The following is a 27,626-nucleotide window of genomic DNA, read 5'->3' on the forward strand; positions in this document are numbered from 1 at the left end:
AATCACACGGGAAAGAATTTTAAAGATGAACTTCTTAATGAATTTACATTTCGTGCAGATGGAGTCCCCAAGCAAGGATTTCACAGTCTAGGAGAGAACATATGTGGTACTTCTTACTTCACACTGCCTTTGCCGCCTGTTTGGCTATTTTTGTAATGTAAGAAGTACTTTGTACAGATGAAGAAATGTGCACTTCCCTGTGGAAATATTTTGTGCTATAATTGTTACTTTTGGTAAGGATGTTTTATTTGTTAAATGCAAACCTATAGAAGACTGACAGCTGTACCACTTCAGTGCAGGTCCAGTACAAGATAAACTGTAAATATATTCTATCCCTGTACTGAAGAGGTTAAGTCCTGCATCAGCCTACCTAAACATAGGTTTCAGTTGCCTGCTGGGATGCCAACAGGGTTCTGAGATAGGGGACCCATACCTTTTTGACGAAGGATACCCTTAGGCACCTAATATGGTACTAGTCACCTATATTCAGATCATAGAATCCTAGAATAATTACAGTTAGAAGGGACCTTAAGGATCACCTAGTTCCAAACCCCCTGCCATGGGCAGGGACACTCTCCACCGGACCAGGTTGCTCAAAACCCTATCCAACCTGGCCTTCGACACTTCCAGGGATGGGGCATCAACAACTACTTTGGGTGCACTGTTCCAGTGTCTCACCACCCTCATAGTAAAAAATTTCTTCCTAATACCTAATCTAAACGTACCTTCTTTCAGTTTAAAACCATTACCCTCATCCTATGCTCCCTGAGAAAGAGTCCTTCCCCATCTCTCCTGTAGGCCCCCTTCAGGTACTGGTAGGCTGCTATAAGGTCTCCCCAGAGCCTTCTGTTTTCCAGGCTGATCAATCCCAACTCTCTCAGCCTGTCTTCATAGGAGAGGTGCTCCAGCCCTCTGATCATCTTTGTGACCCTCCTCTGGACTCACTCTAGTAGATCCATGTCTCCTTCCTGTGCTGAGGACTCCAGAGCTGGACACAGTACTCCAGGTGGGGTCTCACGAGATCAGACTAGAAGGGCAGAATCACCTCCCTTGACCTGGTGGCCAGGGTACAGTTGGCTTTCTGGGCTGTGAGCACACATTGCTGGCTCATCTTGAGCTTCTCATCAAGCAACGCCCCCAAGTCCTTCTCTTCAGGGCTGCTCTCAATCCATTCTCCTCCCAGCCTGTATTTGTGTTTGGGATTGTTCCAAACCAGCTGCAGAACCTTGCACATGGCCTTGTTGAACTTCCTGAGGTTAACTTGTTTAACTTCATGAGATAACTGAGTCAATCCCTAAGTTTCTAATGCCTGTTAACAAAGCAGCAGGGATGACTGACATTTCACATGGAAATGAAAAAACTGTTTATTGGTAGCAGTTTCCATTCTTGTCCCCTAAGACAGATTCAAGTCCACAGGAAGGAGATAAGAAAGTTACCATGTCAAACCACCACTCAAAAAACCTACCAGGAAATATATTCACCAAGATAGACTGTAATGTCTCCTGAATACAGAGCTGGACCATAAATTTTACTAGATCAGGCACATGCTGGTTTCATCAAGAAAATGTAAAATTAAAAATAAAAAATAAAACAAACAAACCAACCAATCAAAAAAAGACCAAGTTGCAAGAGCTAGAATTGCTTTCCTTGAGACAAAGCTTTTGGTAGCACATGACATCAGCCTGATGTGGTCTCCAGAACAGGTGAGTGATCAGACAATTCTGTCACAAATCCTAGGATTTAATAATTTCAGATAGTGTACTGCAGGCCTACAACTTCAGTTCGGTTTGCTTTCGTAGCTAGGCTGTTCCCTGGTGTTTGTAGACCTGAGGCAACTCTCACTGATATTTGGAAGCATCAGCTCCTTACATGCTTCCAGCCACTGAGAATAACCTAGGTGCAGCTTGTTCCTGACACTCATAAGCTGCTCGGTTTGACATACATGGCAAAAGTTCAAGGAGGGAAGAGGTGAAAAGATACTTTAAAAATGCCTTGGCATAACTCCATAGTTGCAGTGTGGCTACATTTATTTCTCTGGTTTTGCCTGTTAGAAGCTCTACTACAGTTTTAAGCTCTACTACAATTCTAACAATTCAATATTAAACTGGCAAAATACTGTGCTCTGCGGAATTGCTTGGTGCTAGTTTAGGTTTTCTTGATTTATAAATTCATGGTATGTACTTTAAATATATCAACCTAGTAGTATTTATTTATTTTGTTTATTTACTAGTATCCTTTTATACAGTTAATGATGCCATCTCTTTATACAGTTGATCATGCTATCTCATACTTTCTGCATAAGGGAGAAGCCAGTTGATGTGAAGTATTTGTCTACATAGACACAGTTAAGCAAACTGTCCAAGCGAAAAAAAGACTGCCGTTCAGATGTACTCAGGAAGTAACTTGCTGAACAAAACTAATTAAGGTTAATTTTTATCTTTTCTGTTTTGAAACTGGAAATCATTTTGCATAATTGCCACATCAAACACAGGATAAACAAAGCAAACAGATCCTTTCTGCGGCTGCACTAAACCTAGCTGCATTATACCAGGCATTTTGTACTGAAAGGAACATGAGGTTTTTTTCCTCTCAGACAATTTATATGAAAGCATTTTTTCAGTCTATCTGTTAGCACAGTCTCTGATGGTCTCTTATATGCCTCAAACCATCCAGTTTTAGCTTTGAAGTTCAGCTCCCCGTCTGTTTGGGAAGATGTACTATTGCATAGCCCTTTTTCTCCACAAACGACTGTTTATAGCCTGCCTGTCACATAGCCAGCTGCCTGCTCTCCTCTCTCCTTGTGAGCCTGAAGATTACTTTTTCCTTTAGCAGAGAGCCAGAGTTAAAGTTCCCCTCCATCTCCATGTTAATCTAGGTGACACGGTTTGACGCAGTGGACTCACTGCAAGACAGTGTGAATGCATATTAATATAAAAAAGAATCTGAAAATCCTCATGATAACACATGTAACATCATACAAAGATTCAACAGCCCAGGATAAGCCAGGAGTTGTATGTTAAAAAAAAAAAAAAAAAGGCCAACCCAAACAACTATCCTTATCTCTTTTTTAATAAAACTAAATGCACACATTTGGAAGAGCTAAGACTAAGCAAATACAGTTATTATTACCTAATTACTTTTCAGCTTCTTCTTTGTCTTCCTGTATGTGCTGAACTTGTATGAAATTTCTAGAAAACTTGCTTGGTTTCCTAATCAAATGGGCCATATAGGAAAGCTTAACAATTGGCTAAAGCCAGATTTCTCTTAAGGAGCTTCAGATCCTGTTTTGACCCTTTGCATTTGGCATTCAAGTTCAATATGCAATAGCATCCAATATTGTGATCGTAAATTTGCACATCTTTGCAGGTTGCCTTTTTAACAGCAGCAAAATTGCAGAACTAAGTACAGACATTACAAACAGTTCATTAGGAAGTTTGTGGCACTTCTTCCATGCTGACTGGCTGAGGTCTGTTATTCTTCATGTGTTTTCCATACTGACATTACATTTACTTGTTTTACTTTCATGACAGTAAATTCAGAGGATGCTCGGTCAGTAGATCTGGGACTACATTCTGAAAACGAGGACAGAGGTTTTTATACAGAAAACTTTCATTCTGCTTCCTGGGTTTTCAGAGGAGATGACGTCTCACCAAATAATAGTCCTAGGTGTCTCAGCAAAAGGCCTAGACCAGTGGCAAGTAAGTTGACTAAAGCAACACGTAACAAATGTCATAAAACTGTATTTGTTTTGGCCACTTTGAGGATTCCAGGGGATCACCATTTTGGAGAAGATGCTGGATGCTTATGCTGAAGACAGGAAAAAGAGCAACCCAAGAGGCTAAAAGGTTATAAAAAAATGTAATGTAAATATGTAGTTCTCATTTAGCTGCTGTCTTGCAAAATATCACAATTACTTGACAAAACTGATTCTGCTAAAAGGTCATAATTGAACCCCTTGCTGCATTATAAGGGTAGAACCAATATAATTTCATAGCTTCTTCAAGCATGGCAAAATCATAGAGAGCTATTAGTATAAAGTTTTATGATGAGCATATAATCTGTTCTCCCTCAAACTTTCAAATATAGTAGATCTAGACAGGAAGAATCAAGTTTGCTATGGCTATGAAACGTTGTTCTATTTGTAGCTTAAACACTGTCATGCAAACAGATATAGTGAATAACTTTTGCAGGGGGATGGGCAGTTTTCCTTCACTTTTCAAATATTAACTTACTGAAAAGTAACACAGTTCAAAGAACTAAGACAAACTGAAAACACCCCTGAAACTTTCCGGGACATAGTTCTTTGCTTGAGCTCATAAATCATTCACAAGGTGAGAGAAAACAAATGTCCTCTATAAATCTCCAAGTATGAAAAATCTCCCTTAAAATATATGAGAATATTCTGGAGATCCATTTTGATTGCCTCTTCTCCCAGGGGAGAGCTCTGAAGTTCAACACGATAGTTAAAGTAGGTATTGAAGTATCTATGCTCATTTAGACATGTAACATCAATTGACCTGCTAGTAAAGTAACCTTTAAAACCATTTCTAACTTTGAAATGGTACACAGTTTGGAGACAAATACAGTAAGATCAAAAGCAGACACTCTGAGAATTCAAATTTGCACTGAAGTCCTTCATGAGTAGAAAATTTACTAATGAGTCAGACTATTTGAGACAATACTACTAAACCCCGAGAAAAAGTTGGAAGACCCTGATATTTCTTTTTACTGGGAATGATCCCTTTACATGTTTAATTCTGCTGACTTGAAAGACATTTCACATGGGTACTGGTGGCAGGAGATGTCAGTGTGGTGGGGGGTTGACTAGAGGACTGGAAGGCCATGGGAGTGGGGAGTGGACAGGTAAGGGTGGACCAAAGGAAAAGAGACAATTGGTATCCAAAGGTAGAGACCTAAAATATAAAAAGAATGAAACTACAAGAAACAGTTAAACTCATTTAAGAATTTAGGGTGCATTTTCTATTTGCATCTTAGAGGTCTGCCACAGAGATCAGCAGCTGAGAAGGCTGTTGGTGTGGAACATCTGAATGCTTCTCCACCTCTTCGTTATGAAATCCAGTCTTAACTTAATCCTAGCTTAAACTGCTGATGGAAGTACACTTTATTGCTTCTGTCTGTCTTTGCCCTAACATGAAGGACATTTGATCAGTCGTGGTGTGAGTGGGGTATGTGCTGGCAGAGGGGCAGCACCAAACAGCTAGGAGTGATACTGAAAGCATCCAGCCATCTGCAGAATCGGTAACTGTCAGTGCCTACAGATAAAAAGTTTTTACAACAGATTGCTGCTTGCTAAATTGAACTTGACTTGTAGTGAAAAAGGGATATCTTTTTTTCCAATTTTGCAGTTCGTGAAAGAACGGTGAAGATCGCTAAAGGAACTGGCAATTACCCTTGGGGATTCAGGATCCAGTTCTCAAAGCCTATCCTTGTGACAGAAGTTGACACAAGTATGTTGTGTTTGTACTAGTAAACTTCTCCTATAAAAATGTATATAAATAAATATATACTATTTGGTAATACGATATGATAGAATACGATCTACATAATAGAGAACATCTGCTTTCTAGTAATATGTAATATAGGTGTACATAAATAATTTCAGTAGTTGGTGGGTGTAAAGTGTTTAATATCATGTCCCTGAACTGCTCCTGACAAACTGTCTTAGGGCCACAGTATGCCTGTGGGTAAACCAGAAACCACTGCTCTCTTTCTTCCCATGCCAGTTGATACCTTATGCAAGTGTCTGCATCCAGCCTCTCTCCAGATGTAAAGTCTAAAACTTTTGGGGACTGACATCTATTAATTTAAGAATGACATGGAGGATGCAGTGATCCTCATAACAACATTTTCAAATTCTAATTAGCTAGGGACACTTCTGCTTGGACAGGTTTCCATCAGACCATCTATAAATTTTAAGAGGTGTGCTGCTAACTTCTGCAAGGTAGTCCACTGATTGTGAGGAACTCCAGAAGAAACTCACAAAACTGAGTGAGTGGGCAAAAAAGTGGGAGATGAGTTTCAACAAAGATGAAGTGGAAGCTAATGCCTCTAGAGAGAAATGATCTATACTATGCCTACATGATGGAGAACATGGTATTGGCAGTTATGCTCAGGAGTAATCTAGGGAGTCACCACTGAAAGGTCCCTGAAATCATCAGCTCTGTGTCATATGCAATGGCAGCTTAGAAATCTGGCTAAAAGCTGTCTCCATCAGTAAATAGCAGTGAGAACAAGACGCAGGGAGTCATTTTGCTGCTACCTAAAACCTTGGTTAACCCAAATCTAGAATGCCGACATCTAGAGTATTGCTTGCTGTACTGCTCTCTGCATCTCAGGACAGACACAGTAGAATTAGAGAAGGAACAGAGGGGACTCAGATAAATTTCTATTACCAAAGGCAGATATAATGAAAAATGTCATCCTAGACCAACAATGCTAGTGTGTGCCCTCTAGCAAGACATCTAAGAATAGTTCTGTCACTTTCCAGCCTTATGTATTATATTTTCCAGCTTCCTGACAGTGCTGGAAAATCCTGTGAATTCAGAGACCTGTGAATCCATTAGCTGAACCCGTAATTTTAAAAACTGCCTGCTTAGCTACTAAATGGGGTCATCATTAAACTCCACTAGGGAAGATCAGAAGAGTCACAAATCTGAGCAAGGGAGCAACATGCAGAGAAAAAAAAAATGCGTATCTGAAAAGAACAACACTTTATGAACACTTTACAACTCTAAGAGTTGTATTAGAAATCTTGAGATCTGAACATAGTTGGATTTATACCTGTCATATTTTTTGCATGATTCTGCTGTTCAGTTCTAAAAGTCATTCTAACTTGTTGCCTGAGACCAAATGGTCTATTTATTAAATACTAAAAAGAAAGCCTTCAGTCCAGAAGAGGAACTCAGGCAAAAGGCAGGCCTATTCAAAAGAAATAAGGGAAAAGTTCAGAAATGGTTGCTTTACTTTCTGTATGGCTATGCCTGCTGCTTATCAAAGGATCTCATAATCTTTTAATGTAAACTACATGAAAAAAAAAAAGTACTTTGACGCCAGATCCTAGAGATCATTCTGTGTTTATACGTCCGAATACAATCAGGAATTTCCATTATCAATTGAAGCTTTGTCAGTAATGCAAATCTAAAAAACCTTTGCCTACAGAATACTGTACAAAGGACTTAGTAAGATTAAATTGTGGCTAAAGTGGCTATGTGATGTTCTTCATCCTGAAACAGCTACATAATTTTAGTCCAGAATATTATTTTCTATAGCCTCTGAGACTAGATAATCTTCACAGTATAACTGACAAGAAAAGTGATTTACTGTGAATCTCAGAGGGTAATTTTCAATGAAAAAATTTGTTCTACTCATCTTAGTAGAATGTACTTTTGACTACAAGGTTAAAGACCAGTATCATTCATTGCTAACTAATTTAAGAAAACAAAATTATTTGGCTCAGCTGAAAATTAATTGTGCTCTAAACAGCACAACTATAACAATGTGTGTGTGCTTGGACAAAGAACTTTTATTATCAGATTGCTGAGAATTTCAGTACCTATTGACATAAAATTATCCCTGTTGCAAAGAAATGTTTCTTTTCTCTAGGATTATAAGTTTTAGGTGATTTCCCAATTGTAAACATAGATATTCCTTAGCATTCTTATATCAAAGAGTATAACCTCAGAAGAGGTCTTTCAAATTAGAATGTGGTCAAGTTTTTTACCTAAATATAAATAAATGGTCATGTCTGCAACATTAGCCCTAATAGCTACCAAGTTAATCTGTAACTACTACGTATAGCGAAACAGCTACTCGCATTGTATATCAGTTCTCTTAAGTTTATTTGTATGTTTTGTTTTCAAATGCAGTTGCTTTAAAAGAGCAACAAAACAGAAAAAAAAAAGAGCATTCTTTTTTACAGACAAACTTCTAGTAAAATTCTGTTTTCTCATAATATGACTCATTTCATTAAAACAAACATAAAAATTGCGTTTGTATCCCTTTTCGGTTGCACACTGAGGCATTTTAATAATATTTTAAAGACCACTTATGATCATAAAGTCTTGCATTAAATCCTTAAGTCCAGCACAAACCAAAAATGTGCTGGCATTTGCAAATTTGCAAATTATTTTTAATACACAGGAGGGTGAACCATGGCTTTTTTGTGCCTGTTTATTATTAAGCTTTTACAAATCTCTTCCCTACAACTTCTAAGCATCCTCAGGAATTCACTGAACGATCACATTTACTACGTGATAGGGTACAAAATCTTTAAAAATATACATTAAAAATAGTATGGACATGGAACAATATTTTCCAAAAACATTTTTTTCACGGTGCATTAGAAATACTTAATTATAAATGCAAAGGGGGACAATGTGTCCGAGAAACTTGTAAATGGTATTTAAGTAACTGTATTGGTGCCTGTGAAGGGAGCATATATATCACTGCCCAAATTTACTTCCATTCCTGCCTGGCATACGTCTGAGCCTTATTTCATTAGGGGTGCATATGCATTGCAACAGTTACCACATAAACAAAAGGTTGATATATCAACAAATCTGATTCAGTCCCTCCTTCACTTAACCCTTGTTAATTTAGGATGTTATTTCCTCCTAAAGACAAAACCCACAAAACACTGAAGCCAAATTCTGTTAACCAGCAAGAGAAATATCAGCACAGAAAGTAGTCTTTTAGTGTTAAATCCAAAGCTCACCAGAATAATAGGTGTTTTTTGTACTGACTTTACTGAACATTGCATCAGATCTTTGTTTGCACTTTAGGCCAGAACCCTCAGATACTGAAATGCCTGATTGCATCTTCCAGCATTTAAGTCCTAGTGGCATTTTTAATGGAATTTCTCCACTGCCAGTGATTATCTAGAGTTGAACCAGTAACTAAATCCTGAAGTTTCATTTAGAGATGACTAAGAGATTGCTCAGAAAAACCTGCTCCACCTCCAAGTTGACATCACAAAGCCCCCAAATCATAGTCCTTGGCTGGTTGGGTAGATAACCTGTTTTGCTAGAAAAGCTTGATCACACAGACACACTTGATATCCTAACTCTAAATAAAATGAATTTTTTGATTCCAGACAGTGCAGCTGAAGAAGCAGGGCTTCAGGTCGGGGATATTCTTATAGCAGTCAACGGAACTGATGTCACCAGCATGCCACATTCAGAAGCTGCCAATCTGGCAAGGAAAGGTAAGTTTGAGATCACAGTAAATTACGTGGTTGGGTTGGGATTGCTGTACAATGCTCCAAATGCATCTAGACATGTTGGATGATGGATGCAACAAAAATCTTAATTAACAGTTTAATGCATTAGTATTTAATACAGTATTATTGCCTAAGTCACGTTTTTATCTAGACCTTGCTAGGAACACAGAAGAAAATGGACATACTAATTATTCCCGATGAACATGTCACAGTAGTGCTTCTGGCTCTGTTCACTTAAAGGAAGTCACTGAGAAATTCCTAAAAGTGACTGAAGAGATACCAATACCTTATTTATGCCTTCTTTTCCCTCAAGGAGAGACTTCACAGCTTGGTTCAGTGCACCCAGTAGTCACTTCTGTGTCACCAAGACCTGAAATCTGGTCAGGAGAGCAGAGAGGTGATTTCATGAGGCAGCACCACAGAAACAAGGAGTGAGAGATATTAATCATGCATATTCTTCCTAGAATTCTGATGACTAAGCCCCAAAGATACCCATGTTGACATACTGAAAGTTAATCTACTGCAGTTCTTTTATTTATCCCAGATACATTTTTGACAAGAGCTCACAGGAAATGCAATAAATTAAAATCCTTTTACAAGACAGTGACAAATTTAACTCGACACATACCAAGTTCTTTAATTATAAAGGTGCCATTCACACTGTTATATTTGAGAGTACGTTGAGTCTTTTAGTAGATAAATCTCTTATTACTGGGTATTTTTAGCTCCTCAGAGAACACCCCCTGGCCTAAATCTTGGCACACAGACAGCATTCCCAAAGTCTAATGTCCCCAAAAGAGAAATCCAGCAAATGTTTTGCAAATGAAAATGTGTCACAGCCACATTTCTCAATCCTCTTTAAGGCATTACCACCTGCTCTGAAGTAGTATCTGATATAATTAGAATTTCAAGCCTTTAGGATCAAAGCCATAGATTTATTGATAGTATTAGTGAATATTTGAAATTGTACCTCATTGTTGATAACAGCAACACATTTTTAAACAATCTTGTAACCTAACATTGAGCCCTTACCTTTTGCAAATGATAAGTAGATATTTTAGCACAGGACGCCTCAGTGAGGGGAAAGATAACAGACTGAAGGTGCCCCTAAGAGCACTCTCAGCAACTTTTGTATAAACTCCAATTTATGTACACCCATTTGAGCAATGAAATCCAACCGCTTCTCTAAAGTGATAAAATATGCAAGCAGTTAAGATGCTGCTTGCAAAGGTAAGTCACAAAAACTGTTCTAAGAGGTGTCTTCAGATAGCTAGATCCATTACTAGTCCTCAGCACAAAATTAGTTTCATTACTGAATTTCAGTGAAACGAAGGCCAAATATTGCTTGATTTAATTCATTGTTTCCTAGCCTGCTTTTCGTCATGTTGCTTCTAGAAGCTACATTGGTAGGAGAAGGGCATGGCATAGAATACTGCCTTCCTGCTCCATACCCCATGGGGGTATTCAGGTATTCAAAAATATTGACAGACTGAAATATAGTTTTCACCTATGTTTTCACATTCTTCATGTAATATTTTAGGTCCTGATATCCTGACTATGGTGGTGGGATCCGATATCAGCCGTTACCCTAACACCCCCAGACCAACATGCCGAGGATATCTCCATAAACGAACACAGTCGGCAATATTGAAGGGCTGGAGGAAGAGGTGGTTTGTGCTGAAACATAATGGATACCTACACTATTACAAACACAAAAAGGTAAGCAGAGAGTCTAGTGAGGAATCAAGCTGCGCCATGAACTACAAAGTACAGCAAATTGTACTCATATTTACAAATAATTATCTTGACTTGTAGTATTTGCAGAATAACACCAGCACTAAAGATGGGTTTGTATGTGGTATATAGAGGAGGCTTATTGAGTACCTATATCCCAGTCACAGACATAGACACTGTCAGGCTTTTATGGATTGAAATTTAATTTCTTAGTTCTGATCAAGAACTATGTGAATTGAATAGGTTCTAGGAGGCTTTGGATGAGATTAAGTAGCTGCAGATGTGTAGGAGCTCTATATTCTGTCTATTGTTATATGCATTTTCTTATACAGGCATGACCATGAGATTTCTTTGTGTGAGTCAATATGCTATAAACCTGCACAGAGAGGTATTGGGAAGGCTCAGTTTCTCCAGAGTAGTATTGCTTGGCACTTCATCCTCTGTCATGTGGGCAGGGACCTGTACAGTGCTTAGTACTTTAAGTAGTATATAAGATTTTAACTTCATCTAGCAGTAGACATCCAAAAAAGGAGTAGAACACGTGCTTCAGGAAGAGAAATATTTTACTTGGCTTTATCCTGAGGTTCCAATTCAATCGGCATAATTTACAGCCCTCTAATTGCATGGTGAGTCTTAATGGCCCTAAATGGGTGGCTTCATGGTTATCACAACTACAAACATTTGAGTATTCTACGTGGTTATTCACCACTAAATAAATGAATAAATAAAGACATCGCATTTAAAAAGAGGAAAAAACAAAACGAGTTTTCCCTTGAGGCGGTTAGCTCCTGGGGTGGGAGACATGGGCAGTGGATAGCAGGCCTGGTTTATGGCCCTGGCTGGAGTGGAGCCCATGAACTCACCTGCCCTACAGTAGGGTTTTACAGTAGTTTGTGAGGTGCTTCAGTGGGTGCTGCATGTAATTACAAGTTACTAATCCCTTCCCCCGGATAGCTTTATGATGAAGTTATTCATTGAGAAAGTTATGTCTATAAAACCAAACAGATTGATTTCAAAGCCTGTTGTCTGTTCGGGGCTTTTTATGGTAAAACATCTTACAGCTTGTAAAAAAGATACAAGATCAACATCTTACAGCTTGTAAAAAAGATACAAGATCATTCACTTCACAAATATTTTAACCTTAGAACAATAAAACTTAGTGAAGCTGAGAAAACTTTCCTTGGTGAGGGCTTTATCTACTGATATCTGCTGATCAAGCCCATGTAGCTTCCAGAGAATCTCTTAGTAACCTAGGAAGAACTTCAGCAGAAATATCAGGAGGTTAGAAACAGGTTTGTCTCCAACACACAATGTGAACACATTCCAGTGAAATACAACCATGTCCACCCTTAATCAGAAACTACTTGAGAACCTGAGCATAGCATCAAGTCATTCACCTGTAAATAATTTTTATCTTTACTAACATGGTCACACACCTTTTGGTCAACTTAGCATATAAAGGATGTAAATGTACATGTACACACATGCATGTGTAGACATATCAGCACAATTTTATAATAAATATTAATATAATCTAGACAATAAGATGGTTTTAAAGAAGTTCAACCAACAGAAGACAATAGGGAAGCTAATACTACCGACTTCAATTCTGATTGTGAATCTACCTTGATATTGTGGTTTTTTTCTATGATTTCATACATCAATCTCCCATTTATATATTTCATTTTTTGCTCATATATTGAGCAAAACATTGCTCATGTATTGCTCATATTATTGTCTCTTTGGTCATTTTTACATGAATAGTAGAGCCACTCCACTAAAACCCTCACTTGAAATTTTTCCTTTTTAGTAAAAACTAGAAACCAAATTATTTTTACCTGAAAGATGCTGATGCAATGCTTCACAAGGACTGTACTTTGAGGACTGCTTGGATTAGTCTTTCTCTAGTTCAAGAACTCTTACACCTCCCACAATGCATTCTGGTTCCCCCTCACGGTGATTCTAAGCGTAGTCTTTCACGGACAATACTGTTCAGATGAAGAAAAGGATTCTCATGAGGCACAGCAATTTCATATCCAAACTGAAATTAATCAAGCTTTCAACATTTAAACTTCTTGATCATAACCAAACACTTCTGTGGGGAAAAGACATTTTGTGAAAAGTAATTAAAATTTTTAGAAAGAGCTTGCTCTTCTACAATTCTCTATCCACCTGACATTTCCAGCAGAAAATCTGGTAGGCTTATTTCTCTGCATATGCCATGATACACACACTGGCCATCTAATGAGGGTTATGGGGCAGAACCACTGGGTATGCAACAAAGCAGTCTTGCTTTGCATCCTCATTGTTAGAACACTGCCTATCTGGTCTCAAAACAAAAACAAATAAATAAATCACACCATAAAAAGAATACAAATGGACAGAGGTATTTGTTTGGACAGAATTTTTTATTTTATCTTAGTCAGGTCCTTCATCAAACTCCTGAAATGTAAAAAAAAATCTAGTTATGCTATTTAAATACTCTCCATTTCCAGTCAGTTAAGTACCTCTGAAGACCAAGAATGTTAGATAAATTGTATTGAGGATTAGAAGATATCCCATAATTATACATTAATTAATATTTAATTACATTTTCTTTTATTTCTTTCAACTAACAGGTTTCTTTTTAAGCCTATCTGTTCTTCTCCAGCTAGCTTTGTCATATTTACTGCACTGAAAAAATTAACTATTGCAATCATACCGACCTTATGTTTTGATGGTAGAGTCTTTAGCCTGAAAGGATGCATTTGCTTTTGCTTAAAAAGAGTAAATAAATGTAAAGCACTGCATAAATATTTTATAGTAATAACTACTGGTTGTTTTCTTGCATTATCCAAAACTAGTGCCATTCAACCACTTTGTAATTATTTCATGCCATTTTTTTGTCAGCTGCTCTCCAAAGAATACACTGAACTATTGCAGTACTGTTTTAGAAACCGAAAGCACAAGGGCCTTCACTACCTCCTGTGCTTACAGAGTACTTTGAAGAGTCATTTACTAAGACAGAAAGAAAAACACTTAAATACGAATACAGTTCTTCACTACTGGGAGATCCAATGCTCAAATGAAGTAGGTGGGAGCTCAAATGGACTTCACCTGTTCCTTCTTTTGGTATGATTTCTGTCAGAGCATAAGAAGAAATGTGCATACAGATGCTGTTCATCCCACTTTCTTTTCTAAGGGAATTACAAATAATGTTATTAGTTTAACATAGCATTTATGTGACATCAGCTGCACTATTAAGTTGGAAACAGTATGTTCCAGGCCGTGCCTCACTCAGGAAGAAAAACTTTTCCACTTAGTGGATATAAAATGTTCTTTGAAACAGTTCATTGAAGGCAGGAATAATTCAGGGAGACAAAAATAGTTCAGGATAATCTGCATGTCAGTATCCAACAAACTCAATAGAGTCATCAATATTCAGGTCTTGATTCAGATGTTAAAACAAGTTACAATGGTGTAATTCCAGTGACTCCAGCAAGGTCATGCCTGATTTCCAGCTATGTAAGAAGACAATCAGATCTTTTATTTATGTCTGAAGGGGTGCATATAATGTTTTGTCGTGGAGAAAGGAAAGGGTGTTTCATCTTCTGCTTTAGTCCATATCAACAAACACAGAGAGCTACATGTCCTCATCATTGCTATTTACAGGCAGAAATTATCCATCCTGAGCTTTCCTTTTCCCACCTACATTAAAAAAGAGATTAATGTTTCTGGAGCTTTTTACATATTGACTCACCCATGTAATTGCTGCTTTTTCATCTCTATCCAATCATGTACTGGTGAAGTGATAGCTGTTGCAACAGATTCAGTCACTTTACATACAAGGTCATTTTGTTTTCCCTCAAACAAGTGTTGCCACTGACCTTGACTCTACAGTCCATATAGGTAACTAAAACACATTTTTCATTCCAGTGGACATAGCTGTGTTTGCCACCTCATAGCAGAAATATTGGGCATATTGGGTTAAAACCTTGTTCTGTGTAAATTGCTGAGATCAGTAGAGATACAGTGATCTATAATATCTTTGCCGACACTTAACAAGAGTGGGTTCCACTAGACACTCTACCGTCCTGATCCCCCACTGTCCAGACCACTGGATCTTCTCAAACATGCTATTTCCTTCCCCTAAAGGAAAGACATCTGGACATTGTGAGGAGATAGACAGTGATGTATACCTAAGTCCTTCCCTGAGGCAAGTAGGAGCAATAAAGTTTCTTGTATTTGAACATACACATTTTTTCAGGGAAGGCTGAAAGCACATCAACATAGGCAAACATTGATCCTTTCTTTACAGATAATAGTGTCTGCTCCTCTAAAACTAGCATTTGTTGCTCAGCACAGTAAAGCAACTATAAAATCACCACAACGTGTCTGTGGTGAACACTTCAGTGTAGGACAGAGAAACCTTGACCAGCTTTACATGACACCAGTAAGATAACAAAAGCAATCTAGCCACAGCAATACAGCATCCCTTCAGCAGGTTAAATAAAGTTCACACAGATCTCTGAGCTGACGTCCCAAAGTCACTTTTAGAACCTGGCATCTAACTTGGAAACTTTACAATATGCTGCAGCCTTCAGGATAAAAAAATACCAGTCTTGCAAAACAATTAAAAAGGAGGAATATAATTCCTGGGACCCAGGAATAAATGGGCTTTAAAGGGGTTTAAAGGCTGTGGAGCATGCATTCCTCTATCATAGGACATAGGTGCTAGAGAGCTAACAGTGTTCTAGGCTCTATAGCAAAGCACAATAACAAGGCAAGCATTATAGCCAAAAACACGTTTCCCAAAATTGCTCATTGCAAATATCCCTCAGCTCAGCAAACTAAATGCAGGGATTTATAAATCCACTAAAAATGCCAGCTGAAGCCAGAATTTCCTAGTTTCAGTTCATTGTTGCTTTCTTTCTATGTAAGACTGGTTAAAAAATAAGTATCACGAGTTTTTGTGGGTCAAAGAAGAGGAAAAAAAAAGGTAGAGTTAGGTAGATAAAAGAATTAACAAAAGATCATGTTTGTAAGAATGCCCTCACTCCTCTCTGGTTTGTGTCTTGCTATCTTCCTAGAAATTATTTCCTGTCCTTTTGCCATAAATAGACCATGGGAAAGAAGATAGTGAGACAGATAACCAATCCAGTACCTGAAAAGGAAAATATGAAGTAAATATCATTGAGGTTATGGTCTAGGAGAAGCTACAAAGATGACTGTCTCCAAACAGGAAAGTGTTACCAATGTATCTCCCCTGCAGATTTCCTTTCCAGATATCAGAGACTGATGTATTCTAGTGAAATCAGCTCTTTCTGTCAGGTTCTTGTATTACATTTGTCATTTATTCCATTTCCCTCACCAGTTCCTCAGTGGAACAATAGTAATTCGAAATAAATGTCTAAAGAGCGTAAGTTTGCTGCCAGCATTTTGTATGGACTCAAAGTAGGAAAGTCAAAAAAAGAAACTGTAATAAGAAGGAAGTGGGAGCAGTTATCTTGGAAGGAGTAGTTAAGTTGGAAATCACTGTCCTGACAGTAGAAAAGAGCATGTTTTGGAGATTCGGCTGTAGCAAGAGACTGAACTGTGAATAATGAGCAAATTCACCTTGATGTGTAGCCCAAGCCTCAGAGGAATGGCCTTCCTGATAGTTCATGGTTGTAATGCTCTGAAACATGCTGTAAGGAAACTGCAACACATACTCTTGAGAAATTATCCCACTGAACATAGTTGCAGCTGTGAACGAGAGGGATGTGCTTTTTGTCAGTCTTCATTGTGATTACACAGGATAATGTCAGTTTAAAAAAGAATTGTGATTTGCATTTCTTAGGCTCACAAGTTTAATGCCTCTAGGAAGCCCTCAGGCACAGCATGAGTGAATAAGGCAAAGTTTCTCAAAGCTGAGGCAAGGGCAGTGGGAACAAAGGTGTGCATTTCTTAACATCCAAAAACAATTAGACCCCAGCTATTACATCACCTAAAAGATCAGATTTTAGGTCATATTCCTGTTTCCATTATAAAGCCAGTCGATTTCAATAGCTCAACAGAATCTTGTCTTTTCTGTTTATTGCACTTTAATGCAGCCAGCATATTGGCAATTAAGTGTCTCTGTGAAGGAAATTGCTGAACCTTAGTTGTGTCTATTAGGGTATGTTTGTGTTTGTAAATCATTCCATTATCACCCTCTGCCTTATTCAGAACACCTGGAAACTGTACTACAATTTGCATTTTCTGTTTATTCCAAATAAGGTTCAACAGCAACATGTGCACATCTCCTATAACAAGCTGGATACCAGTTTTCTATTTACCCTTTATTCACATCAAGACACCCAGGCCTCACAGAATAAGTCAAAGCCCTCCCTAAACACAGAGAGGAAATTTAGATGCAGACTTAAATGTTCCCTTTTCTTTCTACAATTGTCTCCTCTGTACTTGGGAATAGAGTTTTACATTTTACAGAAAGTCTACTTACAAAAATTTTGTAACTCAGACAGTACAGTACATGCTTCTGGTTGCTTGTGTGTACCCTTAAGGCTGCTCCCAGCAGAATAGAATAGAGAGAAAAAAAAATGCTTCTAAGTTATTTTAATTCCTGTGGTATATACAGAGTCCAATTATTATACCAAGAGAGAAATCCCCTGTCTGCCATGTGTGGACCCTTCACATTATTTCAATCTATGACAAACATTCAGTCTTTTATTCTCTTGAGCAAGCCTGTGTGTTCATCGCTAAGCCTAAGCACTTTATATAAAAGGCTTAGCTATAAATAGATACAGGTCTGAGCCATTGCTCATAAAGATGCTGCTTCTATTTGTTCTTCTTTCTTGCTTGGAGCTTTAGCACCATAGTCTGGGAGCTGCCACATTATTTAGGTCTGGTATATAATCTGATTTTTTCTCTACTAATTTCCATTACTCCCATGGCTCCAGGATATATTTTTCAATTTATATTTAAGGAGCTGCTGAATCCAAGGTTTCCAATATTTCCACTGTATTATTTCTTTTAATAAATGAGAAATAACACTGGCTGATATGATACACAAGCTAATTTTGGCCTACTAACAGATTGCACACCCTGGCCCAGAGATGGAGTCATAAATGGATACATTATTTGACCTGATTTAAGCTGTTCAAAATTTTAACCCAAACAATAGTTCTTCCTGTGAGGCTTGGTCCTGCAAACTGTTCATTACCTTTTGTGCAATTAATTGCAGCAACTTACTCAACCTCAATAAAAGAACCAACTGGAATGTGAAGATTAATCATATCACACCACCACCTGATTGCACTTCATCTGACAGTCAATATAGTTAGGTGTAGGATAATTAGGTTCTTCAAATCAGATGAGCTATGACATCTTTTTCCCTGTTTGTCTTGCTCTTCAGTATGTTTCTACTCTCTCTAGTTTAAATGTAAATTGTTTAAAGCAAATAAAAAAATAAAATCAGCTCTACTGCCAAAAAATGACACAAAAGGAGTTGTGGAGTCTAAATTCTATTCACTGACATATACAAGTCCTTTCCTCAAGGGGAAAGGAAAAAGGTGTAGGGGAAAGAGAAGCAAAAGCCTTAGTCTCTCCCCTGCACCAATGTACCGAGCTTGAAGAAGAAATGCAAACGGGCTCTAGCTGTAATTTCATAAATATCCAAACAATGAGCCTACCGTAAAGCACAGTGATTTTAAAAAAAGAGAAAAGGAGGGGAAGATTTTAGAGATACTACTGAGCAAGCAGCACCAGACCTCAGGGAGAAGGCAGTTGGGTGAAAATGATGCAAGCCTGAGTGCCAGGGAGGGTTGTGGCAACATCAGCTATGATGGAGAAAGTTAGGCAAATGAGAATTAAAAACCAAAAAGAAAAAGGGTTCATTTCCCCGTCTCATTTAAGACATGTCTGGTTTAAGAACACAGGGGCACATCCAAGAAGAAATTTTTGAAAGACAATCAAAATTTCAGTCATGCCACTACTGACTTGAAACCAATCTGAACCAGTGACCTATGGGCAACCGCCTTACGCTTTCCACCACCAGGCTCCTGAGCGAGCCAGTCTTTTGTTTCTGCTTTCTAGCAGTTTTCACATTGTATTTTAGATTTTTTCTGGTCTTTCTTCTAGCATTTGATCTTGCTTTCTGTAAAGTTACTTTTACTCCATTTTCCTAGTACTTTCCTACTTTTTTTTTTGTAGTTTCATGTTAATCTCTGTTATTCCTGTTGCTGATTTTCACTTCTTTCACTGCAAATAGCATGAACTGTTCATATATCCTTTCAGCTTCTCCTTTCTGATAGACAAGGAAGCTTAACTAGAATAACAAATAGAAGTCTGCTCAAACAAAATTCTTTGAACACAGTGAATCATTCAGGAAATGCTATGAGTGTCATTTATTTTCTGGAAATATTTACATCAAATTGAATAAGGCTGATTTGTGAAACCCCCGGGCTACATACAATAACTTAATGACCATTTCATGCAATAAAGGAAGTACACATCTACTTTTCTCATCTGGTTTCTCCCTTATTTCTGTCTGTCATAGTTATACATTGTTTAATATTTTCATTTTTTTGCAGAAACATTTCCCCTAAAACTCAGGCTATCTCAAGAGAACTAGGAGCAAGGGAAGAGTTACTTCAGATGTTTCTATTATTCTTAGAATAGCATTTACCAAAGCAGCATATGGTTTCTGCCTTCTACCCAGAGGACTCCATCCATGTTAAATACAGCAGAGTGCCAAGAATCCATGAAATAGCTGACAGCAACATTGAGAGAACCAAAAATCTTTTTTACTTAAGTGCAGAAGAGAACAGGATAGCTAAAATCTGAGTTAGCGCATTTAAAATCTGTACAATACAGATCATCAACTCAAGCAGCATTACATAGTTATATTAGGTTCCACAGCAGCAGTATCGTCAATGAGTTATTCTCCAGTCACAAGCATAAGAAATAACTTTTATAATTATTTTTTCAGCAATATACCTTTAGCATTTTTTGTAATTAAGGGATATTTGCCAAAGGAATGCTTTCAAGATATTATTCATGAAAGCCACAGGGGTGAAAAGAAATGCCCCTTACGTCTGGCTGCCTATTAGTCAATGAAGGACATTTAGTCTCACTTTGAATGCCTCAAATCCGTCTTATTCCTTTCCTACATGTATTCCTTTGAAATGGAGTGGGCATAAATCATGCCACAGAGCTCTTTCTGCTTTCATTCTAGACAGCAAAGTATTTAGAAGAGGAGTTTGTAGGGATGTGCAGTAATAGTGGTCACACAGGCATTTCGGTCTCCAGAGTGACTGCTGCCTTCAGGCTAGGACAGTCAGCAGAACCCAGACCATGGACAGGATCCTGCTGAATTACACTTCATCAACCTAGCACGTATTTTTGTTTACACTAGGAATGAGATTTGGAGCCTGAATACATATTTTGTTTATGCTGTCTTTGCAATCTAGTTTTCTGTCCGAAGGCATTATGAGTAAAGTAGGTCACACAGCACTGATGACTTTCAGGATTGCCTTCATCTTCTGTACTGACTTTAGTTTTGCATTTTTTTTTATAAAAAAGGGAAAAGAAGAAAGCAGAAGAATCTAGGAAATGTATGCGTGAATGTTTATTTACACTGTTTTTCAGTATTAGGGGTTATTTTGTCCTACAGAAAATTCATCTATAACAAAGGAATAATTACATATGCCAATGAGAGTACAAGCAAGTATTTAACTATGTAATACCCACAGGTGGATATTTTGTTTATGGAAGGATATGTATGTTTATTTTTAGGTTAATAAAACAATCACATGGGGCATTTACAATTCAGTTTCTACTGACAATGTTTAATTAACTTCCAATAATCAACTGATTTTGTTCTATGAGACTCCACCATCTGTGTATTTTGCAAATGGCACTATCACTCTTCATATGTTCCAGCATTAACTCATGTTTTCCACTTTATTACTGCCAAATCTGATGCAATTTTTAGAGCTCCAGTCACAGCTCTAATATTGTCTAGTATTGCTAAGAATATTGTTTAAAACATAGCTGGAGTTCACTGTCCAGATGTGTGCACCTTTGTTTTGAGCTAAGATGTGTACTTGAGGGGAGCTGGGCTGGGAAAATGGGGGGAGGAACTGCTTCACCTACCTACTTACATTAAGGAGCTTAATTGCTTCTTGTATCTAACCACAGAGAAAGACATTGACAATGCCCTTCAGTCTCAAAGAGCTTTAACTCGATCGGGAACAATATGGTACAAAAGGCTTTGAAATGCTTTCTGTTGAAAGTTGTCTGAAATGAATGGGAAGGGTTATGAACATAATAATATTCAGGGCAACTTTGCAGAGGAATTGAAATCCAGCCTTTTAAATTATGCTCACTGTTTTCTGCATGTAAGCCTTTGTTCCCTCTATCTGCACCTATAAGGTGAGGTTTTCTGCATAAAGCCAGACTGCAAGCAGCATTGCTTACTGAAGAGACTCATGCTCCTTAGTTCTTTGGTGCAGTTTGAAAATTCCACTCTCACTCAGCTGCACCCTCAAAAGTTGGAATATTTAGAACTACCTAGTGAGGCTTCCTCATGCAGATACGACTTTTGATGAACTGAAAACAATTAAGAGAGCAAAAATGGAGATGCCAATTTAGAGGAAGTTTGACAAGTTTACCTTTGGGGCTGCACTGTATTTTCTGGGGCGGCAGCTCATTAAACCATATGATGGTTCAAAAGCATGGAACTTATGACCAAGTTCTACATCTTTGAATATCCCCTGAGTTTATTCCCATCTCACAGGGATTGGTGTCATATTATTTCTGAATTTGGCACTCTTTCTCTCTAATTGCAGGATGAAGGGAAGTGCAGACCCCTGGAAGTAACAAAGCTGGAAGGAGCAGAAATTGGTGTTGACACCAGTCTGGGTAAACCATTTGTTTTTAAATGTATACCTCAAAGTGGACACAGAATTTTCTACTTCTGTGCAACTTCCAACCAAGAAATGAAGAGGTAAGTGATCTTTCATTTTACGGGCTCAGTTTTGTTATCCCAGTTTGGGGAGAGGGAGTTTGAGTTTTTGGAGGATGTTCACAATAGCTGCCTTGATCACTAGAAACAAAAAAATATCTGCCAGCTTCTTATAGAAGGATGGCGTTTCTAATTTTCATTTGCAGAAGTTTCAAAAATTATTTTTCAGCTTCATTTTTTTTATGAGAAATTTTTTTCATAAAGCCTTTAATATTCTTGCTTTGCTCAAGATCCCCCTGAATTCTTGATTCATCTTGAGAGAAAAAATCTTCACCCATTTTCTCATGCCCTCTCTCCCATTGTTATATCAAACAGAAGCATAAATCTTCCTGTGGATGTAAACTTGCTTATTGGTCATTTACCATGAATGATCTCTCTTCTGCCCAAAAAGGACAGTGCAATACAATCCCATCTTCCATTTCCTTTTCTGTCATTCTGTCATATTATCATTTTAGCATATTAAAATGCAAGTTTGCCACAAAAGCATATTGCTTCTGATAGGAGGCAATGAGTTTGGATTTGACTCAGACTTAAAAAATATTGTTTGCATTTTCCAAAGACTATAGCTTACAAAACAAAGACAGTAAAATCACCCAAAACACAAGAACTCTTTAGGCTTTAATTTCAAAATGCATTAAAAACTAATTATATTTTCCTCTTTGTTTTATTGTGAATTATCAAAAATAGAAAACTATGAAGTAGGATAAAATTTGTTATTCATCCACGCATCATTTTGTAACATCTTGCTACTTATCATAGCACCCGCCATTGTAATATCAGAGCATTTTCCAGTTCCAAATTCTATACCATCCATAGCACAAAAAGAATAACTTTGCCAACAAATAGGTTGCTTTATTCTGTCATCTCCAATTTAGGATTCTGTACAATTCCCACAGATTTTTTTAACAAAGTACAAGAAGAGCAATCATGTAGCCTGACATGTTGAACTATTTTCAAAATACATAGATTCCCTTGTCTGCAATATTGCCTTAATTTATTACAATTGCACAGCGAGCTGTGAGACTTGCTTTTCTGAGAGTTAGCAATGTTTACATAGATTTAATCCACTACTTTTCTATCTTGAAGCCTTGAATGTGTCCTGAAATTTGCACAGCCCTTTAGATGCTGTCTGTGTCATCACGAGTTAAAAGGGGCAGTGAAGCACATGTAGTCTTCTCTACCAAACTAAGCTATTCTCATTTTTTGTCATGTTACAGGTGGCTGGAGGCTATGGATAAAGCAGTGCATCCTGTCCATCAGGTAATGCTTTATTTACGCGAGAAGCATGTATATAGCAGGTTGTGCAGAAGACTGAGGGACAGTAGATGTGTTTGTAGATGGTCAGGTGCAGGCAGCAGTGTACTTTTGTTCTGTGCTGCTGGGATGTGAATCAGCTCCATCCCAAAAGCCATGTACAGGCATTACTGTGACTCAGCAAACACGCTTTACTGCCGTATGGTGGAATCAACCAAAATACTGCCTCACCAGATATCAGCAGCTTGTAGCTGCTTCAGAAACATAACCTAAAATGAGGGTAGTGAAAAGGGAAGACGGGGAGAGATGACTCTCACAACCACGTGTTCTGCCCTAAGTATTACTATTTGGAGTAAATGGAGGGAAGGGCTGTGCCTTCTTAAGTCTTTCTTAAGTCTTCCCTATAAGTCTGTCTTGGTTGCAAGCTACCTGCTTTTTCTGACAGAATATTAGAAAGCTGGGGGGCTATACTCTCTGCTGGCCCTTATGGTCGGGAGAAAGGTAGCCATAATTGATCTTGAGCTGCTACAGAGAGAGATTGCTCAGCCCAACGTAATTTTTTATGAATAGTCCCTGGCAGAGCCCTGAGCTGGGACCTGCAAAGCTAATTTTAGTACTTCCAGGGTTGGAAGCATAGGGGTCAAAGCCACTGCAGCCTCCCCTTTCCTGGCCCCATGATTCTTACTCTTTCCTCCTACAGGCAAACCACCTTTTAGAAATATGCTCTTGATCTGTAAAATCTATTTTTAAAGAGGTTAAGCTACTGAACCAGCTTGGTTTTTAGCATAAAGAATGTGAGGCTTAAATGCAGAGTGAGCATCAAAGTCCACCTTTTTTGCAGATGAAATAAACTCATCAACAAAAAAAAATAAAAATTGCAAGGTACAAATTACAACCTGCACTAATGCGGTAAGGAAAAAAAGCGGGGGGAGAGAAATTTACTTTCCTCCTCCTCTCAACTCAGGGCACCTGAGTGACCACTTCAGCGGTGTGCTTTTGTGATGAGTTTCTAAAGAGTGAAAGGAGGTTTTTGTTGTTACTTTAATTCCTTTTCCACTGAAATAAACCTGATCAAATGTATATTTATTTTGGCTTCAGCTTTCAGATGAGATTTTAAGTGCAAAACCAGATTTGTTTCCAAATATATTCTACCTGGGACTGTTTCTTAAAAGAATCCAAAGGAATCCACATACCTGAAAACAGGAAAAAAACCAGGAAAAAAAGAAACAAAAAATAGCCTGAGCCACAGAGGACAAAGACACACATACACAAAAGAAAGCACATCAAAAGAGTCATTCTTTAATGCACGATGCAAAAATAACTTGTCGAGTAAACATTTCTAACATTATATATACAGAAAGATCTCTCATGCGTTCACACGTTAGTAACACAGTAAGTCAGCTCCTTTCTGTGATATTGCATCTTATTTTTTGACTGCTTTATCTTTTTTAGTTTTGTCTTTGAGCAAAAAATATCCTTTTCTGAAATAAATGTTTGATTCAATATGTCACTTTCATTGCCTAACTTCAGATCTTAATGAGCACTATATCTGTTCCTTCCTTCTAGCTGGAGTTTCCATTCAGTTAAATAGAAAAAGCTTATATTTTTTTCCTTCTTTTTGTTTGCTATATTGTTTGTTACTGACCTTTTGCAATAGCTAGTGTGTTACAGTAGGGCTCACAATTCAATGATAGACCAATGTACTGATACTAAGTTGTCTTAATGAATCTACAAGGATAACTATTTTATGAATACACCTAGTATTACTGAAGTCCTCTTCTGCACTTTGCTGCAGTAAATCTCAGCAGGTTTAGCATCCATAACAAAGAATACAGATAGTGCCAGGTCTATTTTCTGTCCGTTGCCTTGTCAAGGATACTAAAGAAATGTCATAAATGAATGCAAAAGAAAACCCCAGTGGAAACAAACAGGGTGATATTGATATTGCACAACATCCTCCCCAAGGATTTCAAATGACAGTGACGCTGGTTGATGTAAAATCTGAAATATGTATTGCAGATAAGCAAGACATTCTAGGAGAGGCTAAGTTCCTAACACCTCTCAGATTTAAAGGAAAAGAAGAAATGCTTTAACCTCACAATAGACAACTTGGTCTTATTAAACAACAATTTATTTTTTCCTGATTTTCTTTTTGGATTCTCTTACCTTGCAAAGAGCCTATACAATGGCAGTGTTCCATCGGTTGAACTTTTTCTTCACCTGTAAATTACAATAGGATAATTTCAGTAATGAAAAAGACTCTGCTTTACAGAAAGGGATGGGAAGGCATCTGTAATCATTTTGTGTGTGGTAGCACTTCCATCCAAGCCTGAGGGCTGTATTCTGGCCTCAGACATCACTACATTTTCTCTAAATCCAGAGGGTAGATGATGAACCTTGTCTTGCCAGATTACACATAATGAAGACTGCTGAAGTCAGACAGTCAGCAAGACAATTGTTTTTAAAGAGCTTCTTCATGCAGAAATGACAAGTGATTATTGTAAGAAAGTAAAAGTTGGTCACTATTTGCTATCAAATGTAGTTTTTTCTAACTGCATTTTCTGCACTGAGTTTTCAGATTATTTTCACAATAGCAGCTTATTTCGCAGCAGGGGACTAGAGCTTGTCTGTTTTCATACTAACAGGTCCACCTTAATTTCTGACTAGAACTATTCATTACATGCTTACTTTACAGAACCACGTGTGGGTAGATGTCACTCTGCATAACACTACACTTCCACCCTTGGCTATCAAAAACCCAGAGTGCCTAGGGCTCCTCCACCAGCTGGACAGAAGCAAAGATGTCTGGATTCAGCACTACTGCATTCTGAAGGATGGCTGTTTGTACTTCTATGCCACTCTCCGGTCCACACCTGCCCAAGGTAGGGATAGCTGCTGGATTTCAACGGATCCATTGAAACGTTCAATGGATCAAAGCACAAAGGTTTCACTGTAGTTTTCAAATATAACTTTTGCCAATCCTTAGAGTTTCTTAGCAGCCAACTCACTCCATTCTGTGACGGTGAGTGAAGGAAGACCAGATTCAGTCTCTTTTCATAACATGGCTACCTCATTCCTTGCTGTCTTCTCTCCTTTTCCTCCCATGGTCTGAATTAATTTTTTTTTGGAATGGAGCTAGTCAAGATCTGTGCACATTACCTCAGAAGCAAGTATCAGCAACAAGATCCACCCTTCCAAAGCACTTTACAGTGGCTTGAGCCTGTCACGCTGACGGCAGTCTCCTGAGAGCTATTGACTCCTGCACATTAGGTAGCATCCTCAGAGGGATGGACACTACAAACTCAGATTGGTTTCTCTGACACTGCCAGGTTTTCACATGGCCTTGGCAAAGTTAGTCTACCCATCAACAGGCAGAACTTCCCTGCTCCACCTGAGGCTGGTGCTCCAGGCTGTGGCCATGGTCATTTGCAGCTAAAGCTGTCATCTAGCAGCTCTCCCCATACCAGACGAAGGTCTAGCCACCTTCTGAAAGCAGCAATGTGAGGCTACCAGTGTCAATTGCAAGTAGAGGAGCTGACTTTAGACACTGAGGAGAGCCTGCAAGCACAATTCTATGAAAGTTAGTATTTAAAATAAAAAAGAGATGCCCCAGAGAGAGGGCATGGATCAGGACCTGCAAATGCGCTCTCCCTGTGATAAGGAAGCAGGCAGTCAGAAGGATCGGAAAGAAGGTGCTATTGTATTTTTGCTTACTTATCAAAAGGCAAGAGGCATTCCACTTTATAGTCCATTTTATATACCGTTTACATAGCACTTTTTGTCTGCCGAAGTCCATACATAGGAAATGCCTAGGGATTTCCTCTCTACGTGACACTGAATCTAAGGCTTGCCCAGAGCTAAGGAATGAGCTAGTGGAAAGGTGAAAATTAAGTATTATGTGTTTATGACACCCAAGCCTATGCTTTTACTGCTAAATATGTCACTTTGGTCTTTAAATATCCTGCTACATACAAATTCTTGTATATGGTAGTCTCTCTCTTGTTATTGTGACTATTGTTTTTTCTAATTTGACTACAGATTGTCACTCCCCCATATCATTCTCAATGCTATAACATTAATTTGATGCACTTGTCACTAAATGTGAGAGCCAGAAAAAAAAAAACAGACTCTGAGAATAGTAACAGGAACATTCAGGCGCAGTTTATCAGCTCTGCAGGTCTTTTTGGCTACTCACCATGTATGTATAAAGTGAACATACATTGTTGCAGTGAAGGCAAAAAAACCCCAAACAAAACAACAAAAACAGCTAAGATGAAAATGTCTTGAAGACCAAATTCTGCCCACTGCCCTTCCTTCACAGCTGGCTAGTGTGGTCTGCAATGATGTTCCAGTACGAATGGCAGCAAGGGGAACCACTGTTGACTCTAGGATTTTTTTTAATGTTGAAATTTGTGC

General features: G+C 38.1%; 1 protein-coding gene and 1 long non-coding RNA gene across 5 annotated transcripts in view; one reads left to right on the forward strand and one right to left on the reverse strand.

Annotated features, from left to right (window-relative positions):
- The window catches only part of LOC106893454, a 45,031-nt gene that overhangs the window by 15,925 nt on the left and 1,480 nt on the right, over positions 1 to 27,626 (forward strand). For all 4 annotated transcript variants that reach the window (XM_014951442.1, XM_014951445.1, XM_014951443.1 and 1 more), the window contains exons 5-11: positions 3,531 to 3,698; positions 5,367 to 5,468; positions 9,113 to 9,223; positions 10,779 to 10,957; positions 21,781 to 21,938; positions 23,174 to 23,216; positions 25,906 to 26,092. In XM_014951442.1, coding sequence (XP_014806928.1) covers positions 3,531 to 3,698; positions 5,367 to 5,468; positions 9,113 to 9,223; positions 10,779 to 10,957; positions 21,781 to 21,938; positions 23,174 to 23,216; positions 25,906 to 26,092 — 948 coding nt within the window. The remainder of the gene's footprint in view (positions 1 to 3,530; positions 3,699 to 5,366; positions 5,469 to 9,112; positions 9,224 to 10,778; positions 10,958 to 21,780; positions 21,939 to 23,173; positions 23,217 to 25,905; positions 26,093 to 27,626) is intronic.
- The window catches only part of LOC106893455, a 38,007-nt gene continuing 19,913 nt past the window's right edge, over positions 9,533 to 27,626 (reverse strand). Inside the window, exons 2-4 of the long non-coding RNA XR_001413076.1 lie at positions 25,377 to 25,430; positions 12,811 to 12,960; positions 9,533 to 9,615 (exon numbers count right to left, since the gene is read on the reverse strand). This is a non-coding gene — a long non-coding RNA (uncharacterized LOC106893455). The remainder of the gene's footprint in view (positions 9,616 to 12,810; positions 12,961 to 25,376; positions 25,431 to 27,626) is intronic.

Source organism: Calidris pugnax, unplaced genomic scaffold (genome assembly GCF_001431845.1).
Source record: "Calidris pugnax isolate Ruff unplaced genomic scaffold, ASM143184v1 scaffold148, whole genome shotgun sequence".
Classification (NCBI taxonomy): Eukaryota; Metazoa; Chordata; class Aves; order Charadriiformes; family Scolopacidae; genus Calidris; species Calidris pugnax.